Consider the following 20,718-nt stretch of genomic DNA (forward strand, 5'->3'; position numbering starts at 1 on the left):
GTGATGTCAAAGCTTACTATTAAGTCTGAGCTTTTTAGGATGAGGTGTTGTAAGATGCTTTTTAGGTGTGCTGAATTTTTGATAAAGGAGGGAGAATTGTTAGTGAGAGTGGCTAGTAGCTTCGCTAAATGTCTAGCCAGTTTGTATGTGGGACTATTTATACTGTCCTCTGAATCCAAAACATCCAAAAATTATTAAAAAAAGTCACTTCCTGGCCCAAAGACACAGTTAACAAACTCAAACCCTTCCATGTTAAAACACCGAGGATCTATGGATCACCAAAAATTCACAAACCAGGCACACCCCTACGCCCAATTGTGGACAGTATAAATAGTCCCACATACAAACTGGCTAGACATTTAGCGAAGCTACTAGCCACTCTCACTAACAATTCTCCCTCCTTTATCAAAAATTCAGCACACCTAAAAAGCATCTTACAACACCTCACCCTAAAAAGCTCAGACTTAATAGTAAGCTTTGACATCACTTCACTATTCACAAATGTACCACTAATAGAAACCCTCAATCTACTGAAGTCACACTTTCCCCCTGATATATTTGAACTGTTCAAATTCACAATACATCCAGGATATTTCACATGGAAAGGGAAAATATACAAACAAATTAATGGGACAGCCATGGGCTCCCCCTTTATCCCCCCCTAGCCAACTTTTACATAGAACACCTGGAAAAACAAGCAATCAATACAGCCACTCTCAAACCAACACTTTGGCTACACTATGTTGATGATGTGCTTGCTATTTGGCCACATGGCCCTGAGACATTGAAAACATTCTTAGCACATTTAAATAGCCAACATCCAAAAATCCACTTTACTATGGAACTGGAAGTCAACAACTGTCTGCCCTTCCTGGATACACTCATCACATGTCTCCCAGATGGTTCCTTATCATTTTCAGTTTTCAGAAAACCCACACATACAGGCAGATACTTACACAAACAATCACACCATCATCCTTCTCAACAATATGGCATATTAAAAACGCTAACCCATAGAGCGAGAGCAATCTGTTCAAATGACAAGGCTCTTACTGCTGAACTGACTCACTTACGCCACACCTTCTTGGCCAACGGCTACAATCCACAAAAAATAAACAAAATACTAAACACTCCTAAGAAACCCCTCCCACCATCCACCACAGAGAACTACAACAAAACAGTCACCATCCCTTACATTAAAGGCACATCCGAAAAGATCTCAAGAATTCTCAATAAACATAAACTACGCACTACATTCAGACCATGTAGCAAATTAGCCACCCTCATCCGCTCACCCAAGGACAGCATTCCTCCTTTATCACATCCAGGAGTCTACCAAGTACCCTGTTCATGCAATCAAGCCTACTACGGTCAAACAGGAAGAACTGTGAATATCCGCATCAGCGAACATAAACGATACGTCCGGAAATATCATTATGGGAAGTCGGGCCTAGCAGACCATGCTCTGGATATCCCTGCACACAGGATCAACTGGAAAAACACAAAAGTACTACACAGAAACCCATATAAATCAGAGAGATTGTTCTTAGAGGCGACAGAAGCCCTAAAACACACTCCAAATCTCAATAAATATGGCTGTATTAACTTGCCGAAGATCTGGGAGACAGTCATATTAAGAAAAAGCTAGCACTTTTCTAGGACTCTAGTAATATATGATAGCGTTTTTTTTTTTTTTTTTTTTTTTTTTTTTTTTTTTTTTTTTTTTTCAGATAGAGGGCGCCAAAATCAGGACTCTAGTCTTTGTGTTGCTGCTACAATTTTGGTTAAGTACACCATATTGTTTTAATCTCGCATATTGTGACAAACAGTGTTTTTGTGCTCTGAAGATGCTGGTTATAATACCAGCGAAATATCAGCATCAAGTCAATAAATTAATTATTTACTTAGTTTCTGTGTTCTATTATACCGTTAAAATAATAAACAACATGGGATCATTACTGTTCGACTTTTATGTTAACAGTTTTGTAAATGGATGGTAGGAGATATTCTGTTGTTTGCATATAATGCAGAGATTTACTAGGAATAGTGCTGATGCAGTGACTTTTCAAAGAGGATTTGAATAAGCTGGAAGAGTTGACAAATGACCAGAGATGTACTTTAATGAAGTTAAGGTTATAAATATTGTTATTCACAATTGAAAGGTTGTTCTCTGTTGGTGAGGAGAACATTACTAGAGGAAGTGGAGGAGGAAAAGAAGCTTGGGAAGATGGTATATAGGAAGTTGAGGTTCAGAGACAAATTGCAAAAATTATGAAGATAATTGAGAGGATTTCCAAATTGGAGGATAGTGACTGGCAGAGAGAAAGGTGTGGGAATCCTGTTGTATAAACCTCTGAACATATCACATCTGGATAATAAGCAGATTAGTTGACAGAATTTTAAAAGCATAAGCAAATTTTGAATTAGAGAGAATGCAGTCGATATAGAGTTGATTACAAAATTTGTAGAATGGTGGCTGTTTAGGATAGCATTTGAGAACATGTAATTTGGTATGTAGAAGAAGGGGTAGTGTAATTGAGACATAAGTTGTTTAGAGGTACTTAATGGTTGGGCACTAGTGAGACAATTTAAAGGCTGTCAAGAGTGTAAATAACTGAGTTTGTGTAGCTTCTAAGGCAGGTCTCCTACAGTAGCATTTTCCAAATTTTTTTTTACGACGGAACACTTCACAAATCCTGAAATTTTAATGGAACTCCTTCGTTAGAGTCACAGCATTTAAAACCATTCCAGGCTCATATTAATATTAATTTTTCACAGAACACTTATTCACTTTCCATGGAACACAATTTGGGAAACCCTGTCCTACAGTATTTTTTTACTCTACTGAAGTTTTGTAATAACAATTATAGAAATAGTAATAATAATAATTTCAAAATTAGTTATAGTTGAATTATTTTGCTTGCAGATATGTTTTCCAGATATGCATTAGTACAGACATTATCTTGGAGGAGACAGTTTTTAATTTGGTCTCCAAATCTACATGCCTTGTTCATTGTATGTAAACACTATCCTCAGGTTTATAGTAGCAAAAATGTTTTGCCTTGGAGATCAAATGGGAAGATTTCACATGTAATGCAACAAGGTCAGGATAATTCTTTAACCTTTCTTTTAAGCTTACACAGTGATCCGAATGCATTTTTGAAAATTATGGAGACAACTACCATGTTTGAATAAAAACTTTAGTTTAATATAACTAAAATCTACATTCGATGTTTCGACTTTTATGTCAAGGTCATCTTCTGGAGCATACAACTATACACAGAAAACAAGCTACACTACAATCAAACTGGTTTGTAAAAGATACTGACCAACCGCTACAACAATTGTTGGCCTGACCTCTGGTGCAAAAAAAAAAAAAAAAATTATACATCAACGCTAGTCCTATCATTAGTGTTATCTGTTGTTGGTAGAAATACATTGGGCACAACAACAAGTATCTATCTATATACATATATTAACCTCATTATTATACTTGTACATTCCAGCCAGTTGGTATGGAATGGTTTCTAATACTAGCTGAAGATTGGCTAGAGTCCTGACTTATGCTGGATCTTATATATTAGGTAGGCTGAATGTGTGCCATCCAGATCCTTGGAATTTTCATGCCATCCGCTGCACCTGTAACTTACCGTACATTGGTGAAACAGGACGGTCAAACCCTAAAAGCAAGAAAGAATACATTAGACACATTAAATATAACCATTATGAGGAAGCAGGCCTCTCAGACCACGCACTCAACACCTTACACCAAATCAACTGGAAAAGCACCCGCTCTTCCACACAAAAACTTGGTATGAAAGGAAATTTAAGGAAGCCTGCGAAATCCTGATAAACCACCCAAATATCAACAACAAAGATGGCATGAAAATTCCAAGGATCTGGATGGCACACATTCAGCTTACCTAATATATAAGATCCAGCATTAAGTCAGGACTCTAGCCAATCTTCAGCTAGTATTAGAAACCATTCCATACCAACTGGCTGGAATGTACAAGTATAATCATGATGTTAATATATGTATATAGATAGATACTTGTTGTTGCGCCCAATGTTTTTCTACAAACAACAGATAACACTAATAATAGGACTCTAGCATTGATGTATAATTTTTTTTTTTTTTTTTTTTTTTCACCAGAGGTTAGGCCAAAAATTGTTGTAGCGGTTGGTCAGTATCTTTTACAAACCAGTTTGATTGTAGTGTAGCTTGTTTTCTGTGTATAGTTGTATGCTCCAGAAGATGACCTTGACATAAAGGTCGAAACGTCGAATGTAGATTTTAGTTATATTAAACTAAAGTTTTTATTCAAACATGGTAGTTGTCTCCATAATTTTCAAAAATAATTCTTTAAATTACATTAAATATATAACGAAGACAGTATTTTTTTAATTACATTATTATTATATAACGCACTGAATTATATAATAAAATATAATTCACTTTTGTTCCAGCCATTTATTTTAATTTTTTTTAAAGATCTGTTAATGAAGCCAGAAGTGTTTTCTGATGCAAGCCTCCTTCAAGCTCTGCATAATGTAACCTCTCCTACCGTACACCAACAAAGTGAAACAGCCAAATGACATCCAAATAACTTGCAGAATATTTCCTTGATGAAAATCTTTTATTTCCAAACAATCAGTATTTTCATTGAAACAAACAGATTTTGCAATACAGTAAGCCTTTTCAATTTTTTATCTACAGAAGCATGTTTTTATAGGTATTTATAGACTAATAGTAAAAAGAAGAGACTGAGGAACTCAATATGATGAATTTTTATGCAGTTTGATTAAAAGCAGCATGATGTGAGGAATCCTCACTGTTGGCTCTGCCCAATGGCAGGCTCACCCCCACCACTAGTCAGTGCCATAAACTCAGCTGTGGCCTGACTCAGAGACAGGCAAAAACCCACCTCCAAGCAGAGCCTCTCATATCTCAGTGCACTGACTACTTCAACACTAAAGCACATCAGTGGGAACCAGACCCAGGGGTGATACTAAGGTTGGAGTAATGCAGAAGTCATATTTTCATATACAAGTAGCCAAAAAGTGTCGCACTTTATTATTAAAATACTCTCAATTAGAGACAGTTGTTGGAAGTTTTTCCACTTGGTTATACTATAAATTAAAGATACCAAGAAATTATATACTTGGTTTAATCCTTTATCCAGCAAACAAAGTTTGTGCCTGAAGTATTTTCAGGACTGGGGCAATTCGTATATAGAAACTACCGTAATCACTTCACATCACTTGCCTTAGTATTCCATGTTGCAAAGCACATATCCTTATGGGTATGTATAATGCTATGCATTATGGGGAGGGTCACTACTCAGACCGGTTTCGACCTTTATTGAGGTCTCATCAGCGGGAGCCAGAGCCATTGTCATAGCTTCTATATATGAGTTGCCCCAGTTATGAAAATACTTCATGCACAAACTATGTTTGCTGACACTTGGAGATACAGGATTAAACCAAGAATATAATTTCTTGGTATCTTTAATTTATAGTATAACCAAGTGGTAAAACCCTCCAACAACTATCTCTAATCCAGAGCATTTTAATAATAAGTTGTGACACCTTTTGACTACTTGTATAAAAAAATATGACTTCTGCATTGTTTTAACCTCTGTATCACCTCTGGGTGTGGCTCCCATTTATGCACTTTAGTTTCAAAGTGGTTGCCACACTGAGATATGAGAGACTCTTTTTGGGGGCAGGTTTGGGCTTCTATTGAGCTTATGATCCTGCTCGGTGGGGATGAGCCTGCCATTAGGTAGAGCCAATGCTGAGGGTTCTACTCTGTTGCAGGATGGGCTTGTTGCTGAGTGGAACCACTGCTGAGTAAAATTATCCTTCGGATCACTTGCACTTGCTGAGTTTACATTGATCTGGTGAATCGCCTGAGTTTTCAGATACCTCCCTTTACTTATATAGTGAAGTGGTTGCTGCACTGAGATATGAGAGGCTCTGCTTGTGGACAGGTTTTTGCCTGTCTCTGAGTGGGGCTACTGCTGAGTTTATGACTCTGCTCGGTGGTGGGAGTGAGTCTGTCATTGGGCAGAGCCAATGCTGAGGATTCCTCTCCGTGGCAGGGTGGGTCTGTCACTGAGTGGAACTATCCCTAAAATGATCCTTCGGATCGCTTGCACTTGCTGAGTTAAGAGTGATCTGGGGGATTGCCAATTGCCTGAGTGTTTGGAGACCTCCCTTCACTTATATAGTGAAAACAGTCTGGGTAGTGACCATTCCCATAATGCATAGCATTATACATGTCCGTAAAGATATGTGCATTGAATTATGGGATAATAAGGCAAGTGATGTGAAGTCATTAGCTTCTGTATACAAGTTGTCCCAGTCCTGAAATACTTCAGGTGCAAATTTTGCTTACACTTGGATAAAGGATTAAACCAAGTATATGATTTTTTGGTATCTTTAATTTTTAGGGTACATAAAGACAATGTTCAAAAACAAGAGGTCAAAATGAGATTGTCAAAGTGCCTCAGTAGAATGTAGTCACCCCCTCATAACAATACAGAAATCACAACAATACTTCATACTGTTTATAATGGTGTTCAGGAGCTTAGTTGATAATAACAACCATTACACCTGCAAAGCTCTCCTAAGTCCCTCAATGTTTTAGGAAGGTGAGGGATTAAGAGCAGCAATACATCTACCCAGAGCATCCTAGTCCGTACTTATTATTACTGTATGGGCACCTCCATGGAATCTGAAGGCTCATCTTGGGAGACCCAAAATATCCACACAATCTATAATACCTCTCCTTTAACCCCCCCCCCCCCCCTTTAACAGACATAGCACTCACAACTGACTTTGGCAACCCCTTCCACTCATTCACATCTCTGCAAGCAAAAAAATCTAGTCTTCATATCCTTACTAACCACACCTTTATTCAGTTTCCAGAGATGAATTCATGTTCTGGCCCCATTAGGCAAGTGCTGAAACATTTCCTTTCTATAAAACCCTGCAATCCACACACTCTCAATATATCCTCATAGGGAATATTTCACAGACCACTCATCATCTTAGTCGCTAACCTCTGAATATTCTCCACTGCTTCTTCATCCCAAGAAAACCAGGAGACCAGACCTGAGTACAGTGAACTAGATGTGGATGTATCAAGGCCTTATAAAGAGGAATAACAACTTCCTTATCTCTACTTATTCAATAGCCAAGTAATCTTATGGGCTACCTTAGCAATATTTCATCTAAAATTTGACTCTCTACATACCACTATCCCTAAATCTCTAGCTTTATCTATTTCCCAGAGTACAGTTCCACAATGTAGCACAAGGTTTGTAATCTGTTTATCCCAAAATGCATAACTTGACATTTCTTCACATTAAACTGAAAGCCATTATCTTTTGCCCTGTAAAAGATAATGCCCAGCGAAAGATTAAATCGTTTTGCAAGCTCTCCACATCACTCTGATTAACTATTATTCTGCCTAATTTTGCATCATCAGCAAACAACTGAATATTTCCTTTCAGGTAATTATTTCCTATATCATTTATGTACAAATAGTAGTGGTCCCAGCACTGAACCTTGCAGCACACCACTAGTTACCCGTTTTTGTGTTTATTCACCTGTTTTTGTGGTATGATAAACTTTGTGTTTCCCAGGAAAGACCTCCTGCAATGAGTCTCTTGACTCCATGGAGGCCTGAATAATAATAATATTCTTCTTCTTCTTCTGCAGCTTCTCCCCCCTTAAGTGGGGGGTCACTGTTGATGATGAGTCTCCTCCACATCCTCCTGTCTTGGGCTGTCACCACATCTAAGTTCATCCTTAAGTCCTCTTCTACTAGCTCCCCTCCATCTCTTCTTTGGCCGCCCACGCTTCCTCCTTCCTTGCAAATCCATCTGCATGACCCTTCTTCCCACATATTCGTCCTCCCTCCTCATCACATGACCTAACCATCTCAACCTTGGCTCCTGTATCTTCGCTCCTAAGTTCGTAACTTTCACTGTTCTCCTTACATAGTCATTTCTCAGACGATCCTTTCTGGTCGTCTGAGAAATGACTATGTAAGGAGAGCTGCAAATCCACCTAAGCATTCTCATCTCTGCTACTGCCATCCTGCTGATGTTATTTTTCCTCAAGGCCACAGTTTCTATAGCATTCGTCATAGCTGGCCTTACTACTGTCCTATAGATTTTGCCTTTCAGATTGATCGGCACCTTCTTATCGCATAACATTCCAGCTATCTCCCTCCAGTTCCTCCAACCCGCTTGTATCTTGCATCCCACTTCCTTCTCAGCTCCTCCATCTTCTTCCACTGTTGAACCTAAATATCTAAAGTCCCTCACCTTCCTGATGACATTTCCTTCCAGCTCCAGATCTGTCTCATCTGCATACAACATTGTCCAAGGCGCATCTTCTCTCACCTCCTCCGTCACCACCTCCATCACAATCTTAAACAGAATTAATAGTATTGTAAAAACTTTACAATACTATTACTTTTTTTACTCTCTGCTCACAAAATCAACTAACTGAACTTCTAATCCACTCACAAAGAAGTTAGCTAACTATGTTAAGTTATTTCACAAAATTTATTCCAATTACTAACATGCCAAATGACTCTTATAGACACATCTTATTACAATTAACTTAATTCTTATCAGTCCATGTATTACGTATCTCCTAGATTACAAAAGGGAATGTATAACAAAAGATGGAACAAACTTACAGAGACTCTGTGTCGCACACTCATCCAAAGTGTTGCACTAAAGTCCCTATGCTTTTCCTTTCATCTTGGGCCTTAGGCTTCCTTCTGGAGAGTCTTGCTTCAGGTAGCATCTTGTCGGGATAGTAGCTGGCTTTGGACTGCAAATCTCCGGCACTCGAATAGCTCAGGCAAGAGGTTTCAGCATATGGCAAGTTGTCCAGCGCTTGAAGTTCGCTCTGTGGCTATTAGTATAGGTAGATCTCCCGCTGCAATGACATCCGACTGAAATTGCCTTGGCTATTTACATTGGCTGTTCTGTTGTCATTCCCATTCTTCTCCTCTGGCATGGGCTCGTCGTAACATCCAGTCCTCTGAATCCTACTCCCAATATTTCTGCCTCTAACTGCTGATTCCTTTCTGTCGATCTTCAATGTGTTTTTTTATTTCTCCATCTCCGGGGGTTTCAACACTCCACCTTGCGTGGAGTGTTGAGACCCCCGAATAATAATAACGCGTGATTCTTTGATCTTCTGTTTCGACTGACCCATTCTTTCTTCTCCTGGTATACTAGACAAATCCAATTAGACGGACACCAGAACTCTGGGGCCTTGCATGGAGTGTTGAGACTCCCGAATAATACGGCATGATTCTTTGATCTTCTGTTTCGACTGAGCCGTTCTTTCTTCTCCTGTTATACTACACAAATCCAATTAGACGGACATTGGAACTACTTGTGAATTGTGCTGTTCCTTTTAAGAATGACCTTGACAGTGGGCATAGACAGAGCTTGTAAACAATGGGTTCAAAAGCACTTAGTTAAACAATAACATATAGGTTGGAGTGACGTAGCATTTTCTTTTGTTTCTTGCATACTTTACCCATTCTTTGTTTACTACGTTTTTAGCCAGATAAAATTTATCATTGAATTATATACATTCTTTTATACACGTTTAAATTTTTTTTTATGCAAAATTTTTAGATGTGATGTCTGTAAAAATTGATGTAGAGCGCTCGTAAAATTTCAAGCTACATCGAATTTTACAATCGCCCACCCCTTCATGAAAAAATTTTAAGCCATGAAAATTTTTTTCTTACTGTGTTTCTGTGTTGTGCTTCGTGCATTCTCTGGGTCGGACAATACTCAGGTTTGTCATTTATATTTGAGCAGGGAACGCAGTCAGCCTGACCTTGGACTCTTTTTGGCATGACTCACATTGTGATTCATGTTTGTCATTATCCTTTGGCATTTTACCCCTTTACGATACCCTGCTCTCGTTCTAATTCTCCCGTTGTCTTGGCGGTGACTTTCACTACTACTTTTCTCTATAATGTTTACTTCTATCAGATTCTTTACATCTTTTATTGTGGCCTTTATAACTTCCTTCTCATTTGCTGCTACCTTGACCCTCGAGATGTGTAAGGTCTCCCCCTCCTTTTACCTGTTCAGTGTCTCTAACAGTTGGGGGAATCAGGCAAAGAATTTTCTCCATCTTTCTGATCAAAATTTCTATTCCCCCCTCCCCTTATATAAAGCAGTTTCCATAATGGGGGTTATGGGAAGTTTCCATAATCCCCATTATGGAAACTTCCTTTTTAGAGAAATCACAGGAAAACCTGTGTTTCTCTAAAATGTCAGTTCCAAGTACTATCTTTTCCGTAGTCTAGAGGTTTCTGGGAGAATTAATATCTCTGGCGAGACGGTCAACTCAAAACCAGGCAGCCATGTTTACTTTTGTTTTTACAAGGCATGAACAGAGGAGTTCGTAATTCCATTTAATATGATCGACCTCTTTAGCATAGTGATACAGTCGGGCACCCAGGATTTCAGGTTCCTGAATAAAGATCCTGTAATCACTGAAACATGAGAACCAGTGGCTAGCAAAACTTTGCACTGTAGCCCTCTTATTTTTCCCTGTATCACTCTCATAGATCCTTCATGCTGATTTCTGTTTCTTCGCGTTTTCTTTGCTCTCCGTGTGTGATGGTGGTGAGTTATTACCATATTAGATTCCCAGTGTGTCTTTCTATTTGAGTCTCTTCTGTTGCTATAGCAATGTCTGGCAATGTGCCCAAACTTATTACATCTGTAGCACTGAGGTACTTCTCTCCTGTTTTCCTTTTTAATACACTCACGTTCAGGGTCCAGCTGTTCCTTGGAGGTTGCTTTAAACTCCCCTAACTGGTTTAGAATGTAATCAAGTTTATCTATCAATGGTTGTTGCAGTTTTTCTACCTCCCTTTTGATGATGGAGTTTAGTTCCTCCATGTTAATGGAATCAGCGATTGTCAGTCTGTTCTGGTCTACTTTATTTATTTTTGTAACCTTATTTTCCTCTTTTTCTGTTGGTTTTTACTTTTTTCTTTAGGATTCCCTGGAATTTTTTCCTTCTTAACCTCAGTTTTTGGATCTCACACTTCTGTAATGCTGTGTATCTGGCTGGCACTAGAGGCAGGATGAAGATCGCCTAGCCTTTCCTCTTTTTCTTTTATTGCCTGATAGCATTCTTCTAAATTACTTATCTCCCTCTTATATGCTGTCTCTTTATACTCCTCTTTTACTCCTAACCTGAATTGGTTGAATACTGCCTAATCAAGATTGAATGATAAATGCACGTAAACACAAGAAAGATATTTAATTAACCAAATATTTCGGTCTGGAAATAGCAGACCATCTTCAGTGGTATTACAAGAACAGTTTAAAAAAATACAGAATACTAACAATGGAGCGTTAAAAATAGAACACGCCACGTGATGTTATATCACTAAGCATTAAGTATAAAACAGAACATTTTGAAGTAGAGGCATGATTGAAAAAAAAAAAAAAATTAAAGAGTAATCTTGATTAGACTTTCCCAGATTTTTGATATAGATATACAGTCATTACGATTCAGGTTGGGACGATGAAGTAAGGCCTCCACGCTTTCCTTGAACAAACGTTCGAACCTATAACAGGATCTATGTAAGAGGCAAGTCCTGGACCAAAAGATGCTGTGGTCAGTTTCAATCCCGTGTTGAGCCAATCCAGACTTTTCAGGTTTGTTGTGAAGAATGGAGGATTGATATTCTTGGATTCTTTTTTCAAGAATACGTCCAGTCTGTCCAAAATAGGAAAGATCACAGTTGCAAGGAATTTGATAAACTCCAGGAAGAGATAAAGTTGAGCATTTGTCTTTAGGAGAAGGAAAATGAGAAGACAATTTGTTGATAGGTGAATACGTAGTTGTTAAATCATATTTCTTTAAAATGTCCTTGTCAAAATACGGGAATTATAAAATGCCTCATCAGAAGAGCCAAAACTAATTGTTATACTTTTGATTATCTACAGAAAGAACTTTCTACTATCCAACAACACATAAAACTCAATGGCTTTTCTAAAAAAAAGTACTCAACTTCTTCTCAATTCTTATAATCCTCCACAAAACAACAAAGTTTCAATACGTCGAGTGCCTATTCCTTATATCTCCAGTATTTCAGAACCTATCGCAAGAATTTTAAAGAAATATGATTTAACAACTACGTATTCACCTATCAACAAATTGTCTTCTCATTTTCCTTCTCCTAAAGACAAATGCTCAACTTTATTTCTTCCTGGAGTTTATCAAATTCCTTGCAACTGTGATCTTTCCTATTTTGGACAGACTGGACGTTCTCTTGAAAAAAGAATCCAAGAACATCAATCCTCCATTCTTCACAACAAACCTGAAAAGTCTGGATTGGCTCAACACAGGATTGAAACTGACCACAGCATCTTTTGATCCAGGACTCGCCTCTTACATAGATCCCATTATAGGTTTGAACGTTTGTTCAAGGAAAGCGTGGAGGCCTTACTCCATCGTCCCAACCTGAATTGTAATGACTGTATATCTATATCAAAAATCTGGGAAAGTCTAATCAAGATTACTCATTAATTTTTTTTTTTTTTCAATCATGTCTCTACTTCAGAATGTTCTGTTTTATACTTAATACTTAGTGATATAACATCACGTGGCGTGTTCTATTTTTAACGATCTATTGTTAGTATTCTAGCTTGTATTTTTTAAAACTGTTCTTGTAATTAATACCACTGAAGATGGTCTGCTATTTCCAGACCAAAATATTTGGTTAATTAAATATCTTTCTTGTGTTTACATGCATTTATCATTCAGTCTTATGTCACAAGTATCCTTAAAACAGCAAATTCTTATCCTTCATGGGGAAAATGCTACCAAACATAATCAAGATGGCTCTTTTCATCACTGGACACGCTCAAGCTATTAGCTAAAGTGAGCAGCCTATTGTAATAATGATAGATTCTTTTTTCTCTTGTCTGCATTTTTGCAGCCTCCACACATTCGGACCCATGTGTCTAACTTTGGAAAACTGAGATATCAGGGTATCCTTGAATTTATTGTATTCCAGAGTGTCTCTCAGTATGGGAGAGGAATACAAAAACTTCTTGGCCCTGCCAATCAATTTATTCCTTAATATTATTAGAAGCTGGAAGTCCGACCAGTTGCCAACGTTCCTTAGCTCCTCTACAAACTTGAAGAAGGGCGACACATCATCATGGTCCTCTCCAGAGAATTGTGGGATGATGAGGTGTGGATTTACTGTTCTAAAGAATTCTCTATCCCCTATCGTGTTAGTACTAGTGGCTCCTGACTCAAGGCTGTTCACATTCATGGTTCTTAAAATATTTTCTTTCACTATTTATATATATATATATATATACAGTAAAACCCCGTTTTTACGTTCCCGCAATTTACGTTTTCCTGCTATATACGTCAGTTTCCATTGGTCCCGTCATAAGGCCTATTCTTATGATATATTGTTTTCTTTTCCTGTCATTAACAACTTGATGTGGACGTTATTTCCCGTTATTTGCGTTTTTTCTCAGGTGACAATACTGATTTTCGAAATCGATTTCTGTGGAATTATGCGAATGTCTGTTCCCAGATGGCATTGCTTTCGGCTGTAAGTTTCGTTTTTGCCATCGTGGTGACTTGCACGCTTGAAGCAATAATGTAGTGATGAGAGATACCGTGATTTTTCAATCACAGTACGAATTGATATTGCAGAATTTCTGTTACTTATTTTAGGGTCTGAAAGTTGCTTTCAAGTTGCAGTGGTGGATTATCCATGTTAGTAACATGGAGAAAAAAAAAAGAAAATGTATTTCGGTAGAAGAAAAGATGGCAATTCTGCGACGTGTAGATTGGCATGCCGGAACATGTGTGCATTTAACAAAAGATCTTGGACTCTCTGTGTCCACTTTGAACACGATAGTAGAAAACAGGTCAAGCATTGAACTCAATGCAAAGCAATCTGGCGCTATGTCAAAAAAAAAAAAAAGAAAAGCAAAAACAATCAACAATTAAAGATTTTTTTAAATAGATAAATGTAAGTAATTTTAAATTCATTTATTTTCAGTTATTAAATTTTGTAATCGAGTATGTAGACTCACATACTAGCAGCAAGTCATCTTTTAGCCTTTTTAAAAAAAATTTTTTTTTTTTACACACACATATATATATATATATATATATATATATACACACGCGCGCACGCTTTCTATTTAGTCGCCTGAATCTTTATTTACAAAACTGTTCCAATCCACTATTGTTTATTTTAATTACTGTGGATTTTATCCTGCCGGCTGCTGCACCATTGTAATGATATGGGTTTGCTTCCGTTATTTCTATAACGAGGCTGTTATTTGCCGCTATTTGTAATACCTTTATTTTATTATTTTATATGCTTTCCATATATATTCTCCTTTCTTATTCCATCCTACTGTTGCTTAATAGTTTTATCTATGTTTATCTACTTTCGTACTACGAGTCGTATGCCTTGGATACTAGAAAATTTGTTTGTTAAGACTGCACCACCAGTATTGTTTAATTGGCATTAAACTCAGAAATACGGCCGGTTGATTTCTCTCTCTCTCTAACACAAATTCCTTCTGTGAAATTTAACACAAACAGTTGTGGTCTAAATGCACTTAACTACAACGCTTCTGCTATCTTACTTGGTTCCCGCTCTTAGGTTCGCTTTTATTTAGGAACAGTGCATTGTAATTTGAAAGATCAGGTGGCACGCTATTGACATATAAACAAAAGCACATTTTATTTACACTAGTATAAAAGGTACATTCATCAATGAAAGGGAGGTTGTTCTCTCTTCCTATCTGTTAAATCTTTAGCATAAAAATAGAACCTTTCCACTTCAATATTAAATAACTTTACAATACTATTACTTATTTTACTCTCTGCTCACAAAATCAACTAATGAATTTCTAATCCACTCACAACGAAGTTAGCTAACTATGTCAAGTTATTTCACAAAATTTATACCAATTACTAACATGCCAAATGACTCTCTTATGCCAAATGACTCTCTTATAGACACATCTTATTACAATTAACTTAATTCTTATCAGTCCATGTATTACGTATCTCCTAGATTTCAAAAGGGAATGTATAACAAAAGATGGAACAAACTTACAGAGACTCTGTGTCGCACACTCATCCAAAGTGTTGCACTAAAGTCCCTATGCTTTTCCTTTCATCTCGGGCCTTAGGCTTCCTTCTGGAGAGTCTTGCTTCAGGTAGCATCTTGTCGGGATAGTAGCTGGCTTTGGACTGCAAATCTCCAGCACTCGAATAGCTCAGGCAAGAGGTTTCAGCATATGGCAAGTTGTCCAGCGCTTGAAGTTCGCTCTGCGACTATTAGTATAGGTAGATCTCTCACTGCAATGACATCTGACTGAAACTGCCTCGGGTATTTACACCAGCTGTTCTGTCGTCATTCCCATTCTTCTCCTCTGGCATGGGCTCGTCGTAACATCGGGTCCTCTGAATCCTACTCCAAATATTTCTGTCTCTAACTGCTGATTCCTTTCTGTCGATCTTCAATGCCTTTTTTTATTTCACCGTCTCCAGGTCCTTACATGAAGTGTTGAGACCCCCGAAGAATACGGCATGATTCTTTGATCTTCTGTTTCGATTTACCCATTCTTTCTTCTCCTGGTATACTATACAAATCCAATTAGATGGACACCAGAACTACTTGTGAATTGCACTGTTCTTTTTAAGAATGACCTTGACGGTGGGCATAGACAGAGCTTGTAAACAATGGTTTCAAAAGCACTTAGTTAAACAATAACATATAGGTTGGAGTGACATAGCATTTTATTTTGTTTCTTGGAAACTTTACTCATTCTTTGTTTACTACGTTTTTGGCCAGATAAAATTTATCATAGAATTATATACATTCTTTTATACGTGTTAAAATTTTTTTTTATGCAAAATTTTTAGATGTGACGTCTGTAAAAATCGATGTAAGGCGCTCGTAAAATTTCAAACTACATCGAATTTTGCACAACCTCTGTAATCTACATTCTCTTGAATGCTCTTCATAACCAACATTCCAGAATCCTGATATCACTTTCATTATTTGTCTTTGAACTTTCTGTAGTGTTTTCACATCACAATGTAAACTTGGTTACCAAATCTGAGCACAATAGTCCATATTTGGTTTGATCAATGCCTTATATAGATGCACCACCACTTCCTTATCCCTACATGTCAATGTACATTTTTTATCATAGTAGCAATACTCTGTGGTCTTTGCAACATGTGCAGTGTGCTCTCAGAACTTCAGTCCAATATCCACCATCACTGCAACATCCCAAATCTCATGCACATTCTGAATTACAGCTCCACCAATATCATATGTAGCCTTATATCTCTGTATCGCAAAAACCTTGCATTTATTAACATTAAATCTGCAACCCAACTCATTTGTCCAAGCTAAAAGTCTATTCAAATCTTCCTGTAGAGAATTAACATCAGCACCACTCCTGATAATGCTACTTAACTTTGCATCATAGCAAATATTTGAAGATTTCCAGTCAATTCACATGAAATATCATTAACAAACAAGTTAAATAGTAGGGGCCCAAGAACCCTAAAGCATGCCACTAGTCACCTTCCTTTTCTGAGACAGCTCCATCATACACAACTTGCTGGTATCGTTCCAGCAAGTTGTGTATGATTGGAGATTGGAGAGCCAATCTCCAATCAATCTAACCAGTATACTATCTGTTCCTATCCTCTGTAGTTTGTACAGCAACTTATCATATGCTAATCTATCAAATGCTTTTGCAAAGTCCAAGAATATCACTGTATGTAATTCTCCCTTATCCAACACATTCATAACCTTATCATAAAACATAAGCAGATTGCTAAAACAAGATCTGCCCTTCACAAGCCATTGCTGACCATTATAGAGAATCTTATGTTCATCAACCCAATCCTGTATTCTATTTCTAACCAATTTTTCCAATACTTTGATCATAAATGGAGATATACAGACCGGTCTATAATTGGAAACTTCTGTTCTCAAACCATGCTTGTGGAGAGGTATTATTTTACCTTCTTTCCACACCTTAGGAACCTTACCCACTGCAAGACTCATTAAATATCTAGGAGAAGGACATGGCTAATTCTTTTGCACATTCTTTAAAAATATGTGATGATATGTCATCCATTTCTGGCCTGGTTGGCTGAGTGGTTAGCGTATTTCCATAGCTTTATTAACATCTAATCCAAGCAATACTTGACACACCTCTAATTCTTTCACCTTTAATTCTCCTAATTCTTGCCTCCCTTTTACATGTTGCATTCTCCTTGTTATATACATTATCTCTTCTTTCCAATTCACATTCCTATAATTAAAATCTTCCATTAGGATCATCTTCCTTTTACTTGCCCAACTAATTTGTCTAAACATTTTGCAATCAATACTCTCCACATTCCCTGGTCTATAACAGCATCCTATTAGACATATTCTTCTATTGATCTTAACTTCACACCAAACAGCCTCAAAGTCTTCACATGTACTACTAGTTTCCACTTCGACTCTTGAAGGCACAATTTCTCTGCTACCATTAACAATGCTCCTTCTCCTCTCTTCATCTTCCTTCAGATAATTCTATATAATCCTATCAAGATAATCCTTCAGATAATCCTATCAAGTTGTGACAGTATATTATCCTCAATCAACAAAGTTTCACTTACTTCAATTATCTTTGGGCATACTGATTTAATCAATAATACAAACTCAGCCCCTTTATTTTGTAGGAGAAAGTCTAATTTAAAAAAAAAATTGAAAAGTGTATAAGAAAGTTTTTTTTTTAAAAAAATCAAAACTGAACTGCTTTCAGAGATAAACAGTAGACTCAAATACACAGATATTATTTAAGAAAAAAATTAAAGAATTTGAAAATAAGAATCAAACCCTTGAAATTCATTAGCAAACTCTGAAAAAAAAACAAAAAACTGTATGATTCAATTGGGGAAGTATGAGGTGATGTTGGCCTCAAGATAGAAAAATCAGAACTCCATGATGGACGCAGGAAGTTAAGGATGCAGTTGTTGAAAACCAGAAAGCATATCAAAAGTTTGGAGTAGGTAAATCAGCATGGGCTTAAACAGAATACATAGAAAAATGTAAGAAAGCCAAGCACTTTGTAAAAGCAGCTAAACAAGTCATGGGAAGACTTTGGTAAGAATATAGAAGATAGACATCAGAAAACAAAATGCTCTGGAGGATGTTGAAAAAACTTAAAACTGGAGGAAAGAGTACTGTTAAAGGAATTGGAGATGATAAAGGTAATATGAATACTGAAGATATTACTCATATCTGAAGTAATTATTTTGAAAGACTACTGAACAAAAAACCACAGGATTGGAACTTGGAATGTTAGAAGTATGAACCAAGGTAAGCCGGGAATAATAAATATGAAAATGGAGTGCAAGAAACTGGATATATTGGGAATAAGTGAACTTAGATGGACAGGAATAGGCCATTTTCAGTCAGGTGACTATATGGTGTATTACTCAGGACATGAGACAAGTCATAAAAATGGAGTATCTTTCTTACTCAGGAAAAAGATGGCTAGGTATGTATTAGGTTATAATCCAGTGAGTGACAGAATCATTGCTCTCAGAATGAGTGGACATCCAATGAATATGACCATCATTCAGGTTTATACACCCACTACAGAGGCACCAGAAGAAGACATTGAAGAATTTTATGGCAAGTTACAAGAAGTGATAGATGCAACACCAAAGCAAGATTTATGGCTATTTATCGGAGATTGGAATGCAAAAGTGGAAGAGACTGAGGAATAACAGGTCGTTTTGGTTTAGGTATTCGTAACACTACAAAGAAGAGACTAGTTGAGTTTAGTGCGGAATTCTTTGTTTGTTGCTAACACCTGCTTTAAACAGCACAAAAGAAGATTGTACACATGGATATTACCTGATGGACAATACAGAAATCAAATTAACTATATACTTGGCCAAAGAAGTGCAATTCAGTCTGTAAAGACTTTTCCAGGTGCAGAACTGTGGAACAGACCATGAGTTATTAGTGGCTATGATACATGTGAAATTACGGAAACTGAAAACTACGCAAATGGCAATCAGATATGATCTTGGAAACATACTAATTGAATACAATATTAGTATACAGAACAGATTCAACACACTCAATTTGTGTGAAAGAGAACCAAGTGAATTATTATTATTACCCCAAGACCTCATGGAGTCAAAGACTCATCTGGGAGGTCCTTTTATCACACACACATCTCATCATACCGTGTCCTTAAACACACTCAAACTCCTGCAGACACCACACTCTCACGCAAGGCATTCACAACTCTGCACGAAAAACCTTCCTTTCACACCCTGTTTATACAGTTTCCAGGGATGACCTCTGGTTCTCTCCCCTTTCTCCCACTATTCTCTGTAGAACTTCTCCACCATTGATCCTATAACAACCCCTTACCAACTTGTAGCTCTCTATCATATCTCCCCCTTCCTCCTGTCCACCAGACTCTGCAAATTACATCTTTTTAATATTTCCTCACACTTGACATTCCAGAGGTCAGAAACTACCTTAGTCAGTCGCCTTTGGACCCTTTCCAACATCTCTTCATCCTTCTGAAAACCTGGTGACCAAATCTGGGCACAATAGTCCATGTGTGGCCTAATCAAAGCCTTATATAACGGAACAAGAATCTCCTTACTTCTACGTATCAGTGTCCTCCGCATCATTCCCAGAAACCTTTTGTGTTATCTTCACAATTTTGGCGATGTGTCCCATAAATTTTAGATCCTTATCCACTATCACCCCAGATCTCTTATTTCCTCTACCTCCAACAATATATTTTCATCAAACATAAATTCTGCATCCCATCTTTGTTTTCCAAATTTTAAAACCTTACATTTTGCAACATTGAACTCTCATCCCCATTTCCGTGCCCAATCACTCAGTATATTCAAGTCTTCTTGTAAGGCCACAACATCTTCACTACTCCTTATGGTTCGTTCCAACTTTGCATCGCCTGCAAACAACTGAATATCTCCATCCAAATCCTCACCAATATCATTAATATACAAGTTAAATAGTAATGGCTCCAAAACAGACCCCCTGAGGCACTCCACTAGTGACTTTCTTTTTCCTGGATGTCGCACCCCCATACACAACTTGTTGATACCTATCAGATAGCCAGTCTCCAATCCAATGCACTAATCTAATATCCAACCCCATCTGCTCTAGTTTGACTGTCAACTTATCATGAGGTACTCTATCAAAAGCCTTTGCGAAATCCAAGTATATTACTGTTTATCCTTCTCCTCTGTCCAAGGAAGCAGTCACTTTATTGTAATAAGTAAGTAGATTACTAAAACATGACCCCCCCCCCCATTAGCAAATCCATGCTGTCCATCAAAGATAATACCATTGTTGTCAACCCAACTCTGGATCCTAGTTCTCACAAGCTTCTCCAACAACTTAACCACAACACCTGACAAACAGATAGGCCTATAGTTTGATGCTTGAGTTCGATCACCTCCTTTATGAAGTGGCACAATCTTGCCCTCCTTCAACTCCTTAGGAACTTGACCAAGTGCAAGACTCATATTAAAAAAAATATGTCAAGGCAGGTGTCAACTCCCTGGCACATTCCT

At 37.5% G+C, this 20,718-nt stretch overlaps 1 protein-coding gene across 6 annotated transcripts in view; it reads left to right on the top strand.

Moving 5' to 3' along the window:
• The window catches only part of LOC150093521 (rhodanese domain-containing protein CG4456-like), a 186,078-nt gene that overhangs the window by 11,524 nt on the left and 153,836 nt on the right, over positions 1-20,718 (top strand). For 5 of the 6 annotated variants that reach the window (XM_090413523.1, XM_090413525.1, XM_090413521.1 and 2 more), the window contains exon 2: positions 2,927-3,103. The exons of the other annotated variant lie outside the window; for it this stretch is intronic. In XM_090413523.1, coding sequence (XP_090269649.1) covers positions 2,927-3,103 — 177 coding nt within the window. The remainder of the gene's footprint in view (positions 1-2,926; positions 3,104-20,718) is intronic. 6 annotated transcript variants of the gene reach the window in all.

This window comes from Typopeltis vanoorti, chromosome 24, assembly GCF_054136105.1.
Source record: "Typopeltis vanoorti isolate ZY-2024b chromosome 24, IOZ_Tvanoo_1.0, whole genome shotgun sequence".
In the NCBI taxonomy this organism is placed as follows: Eukaryota; Metazoa; Arthropoda; class Arachnida; order Uropygi; family Thelyphonidae; genus Typopeltis; species Typopeltis vanoorti.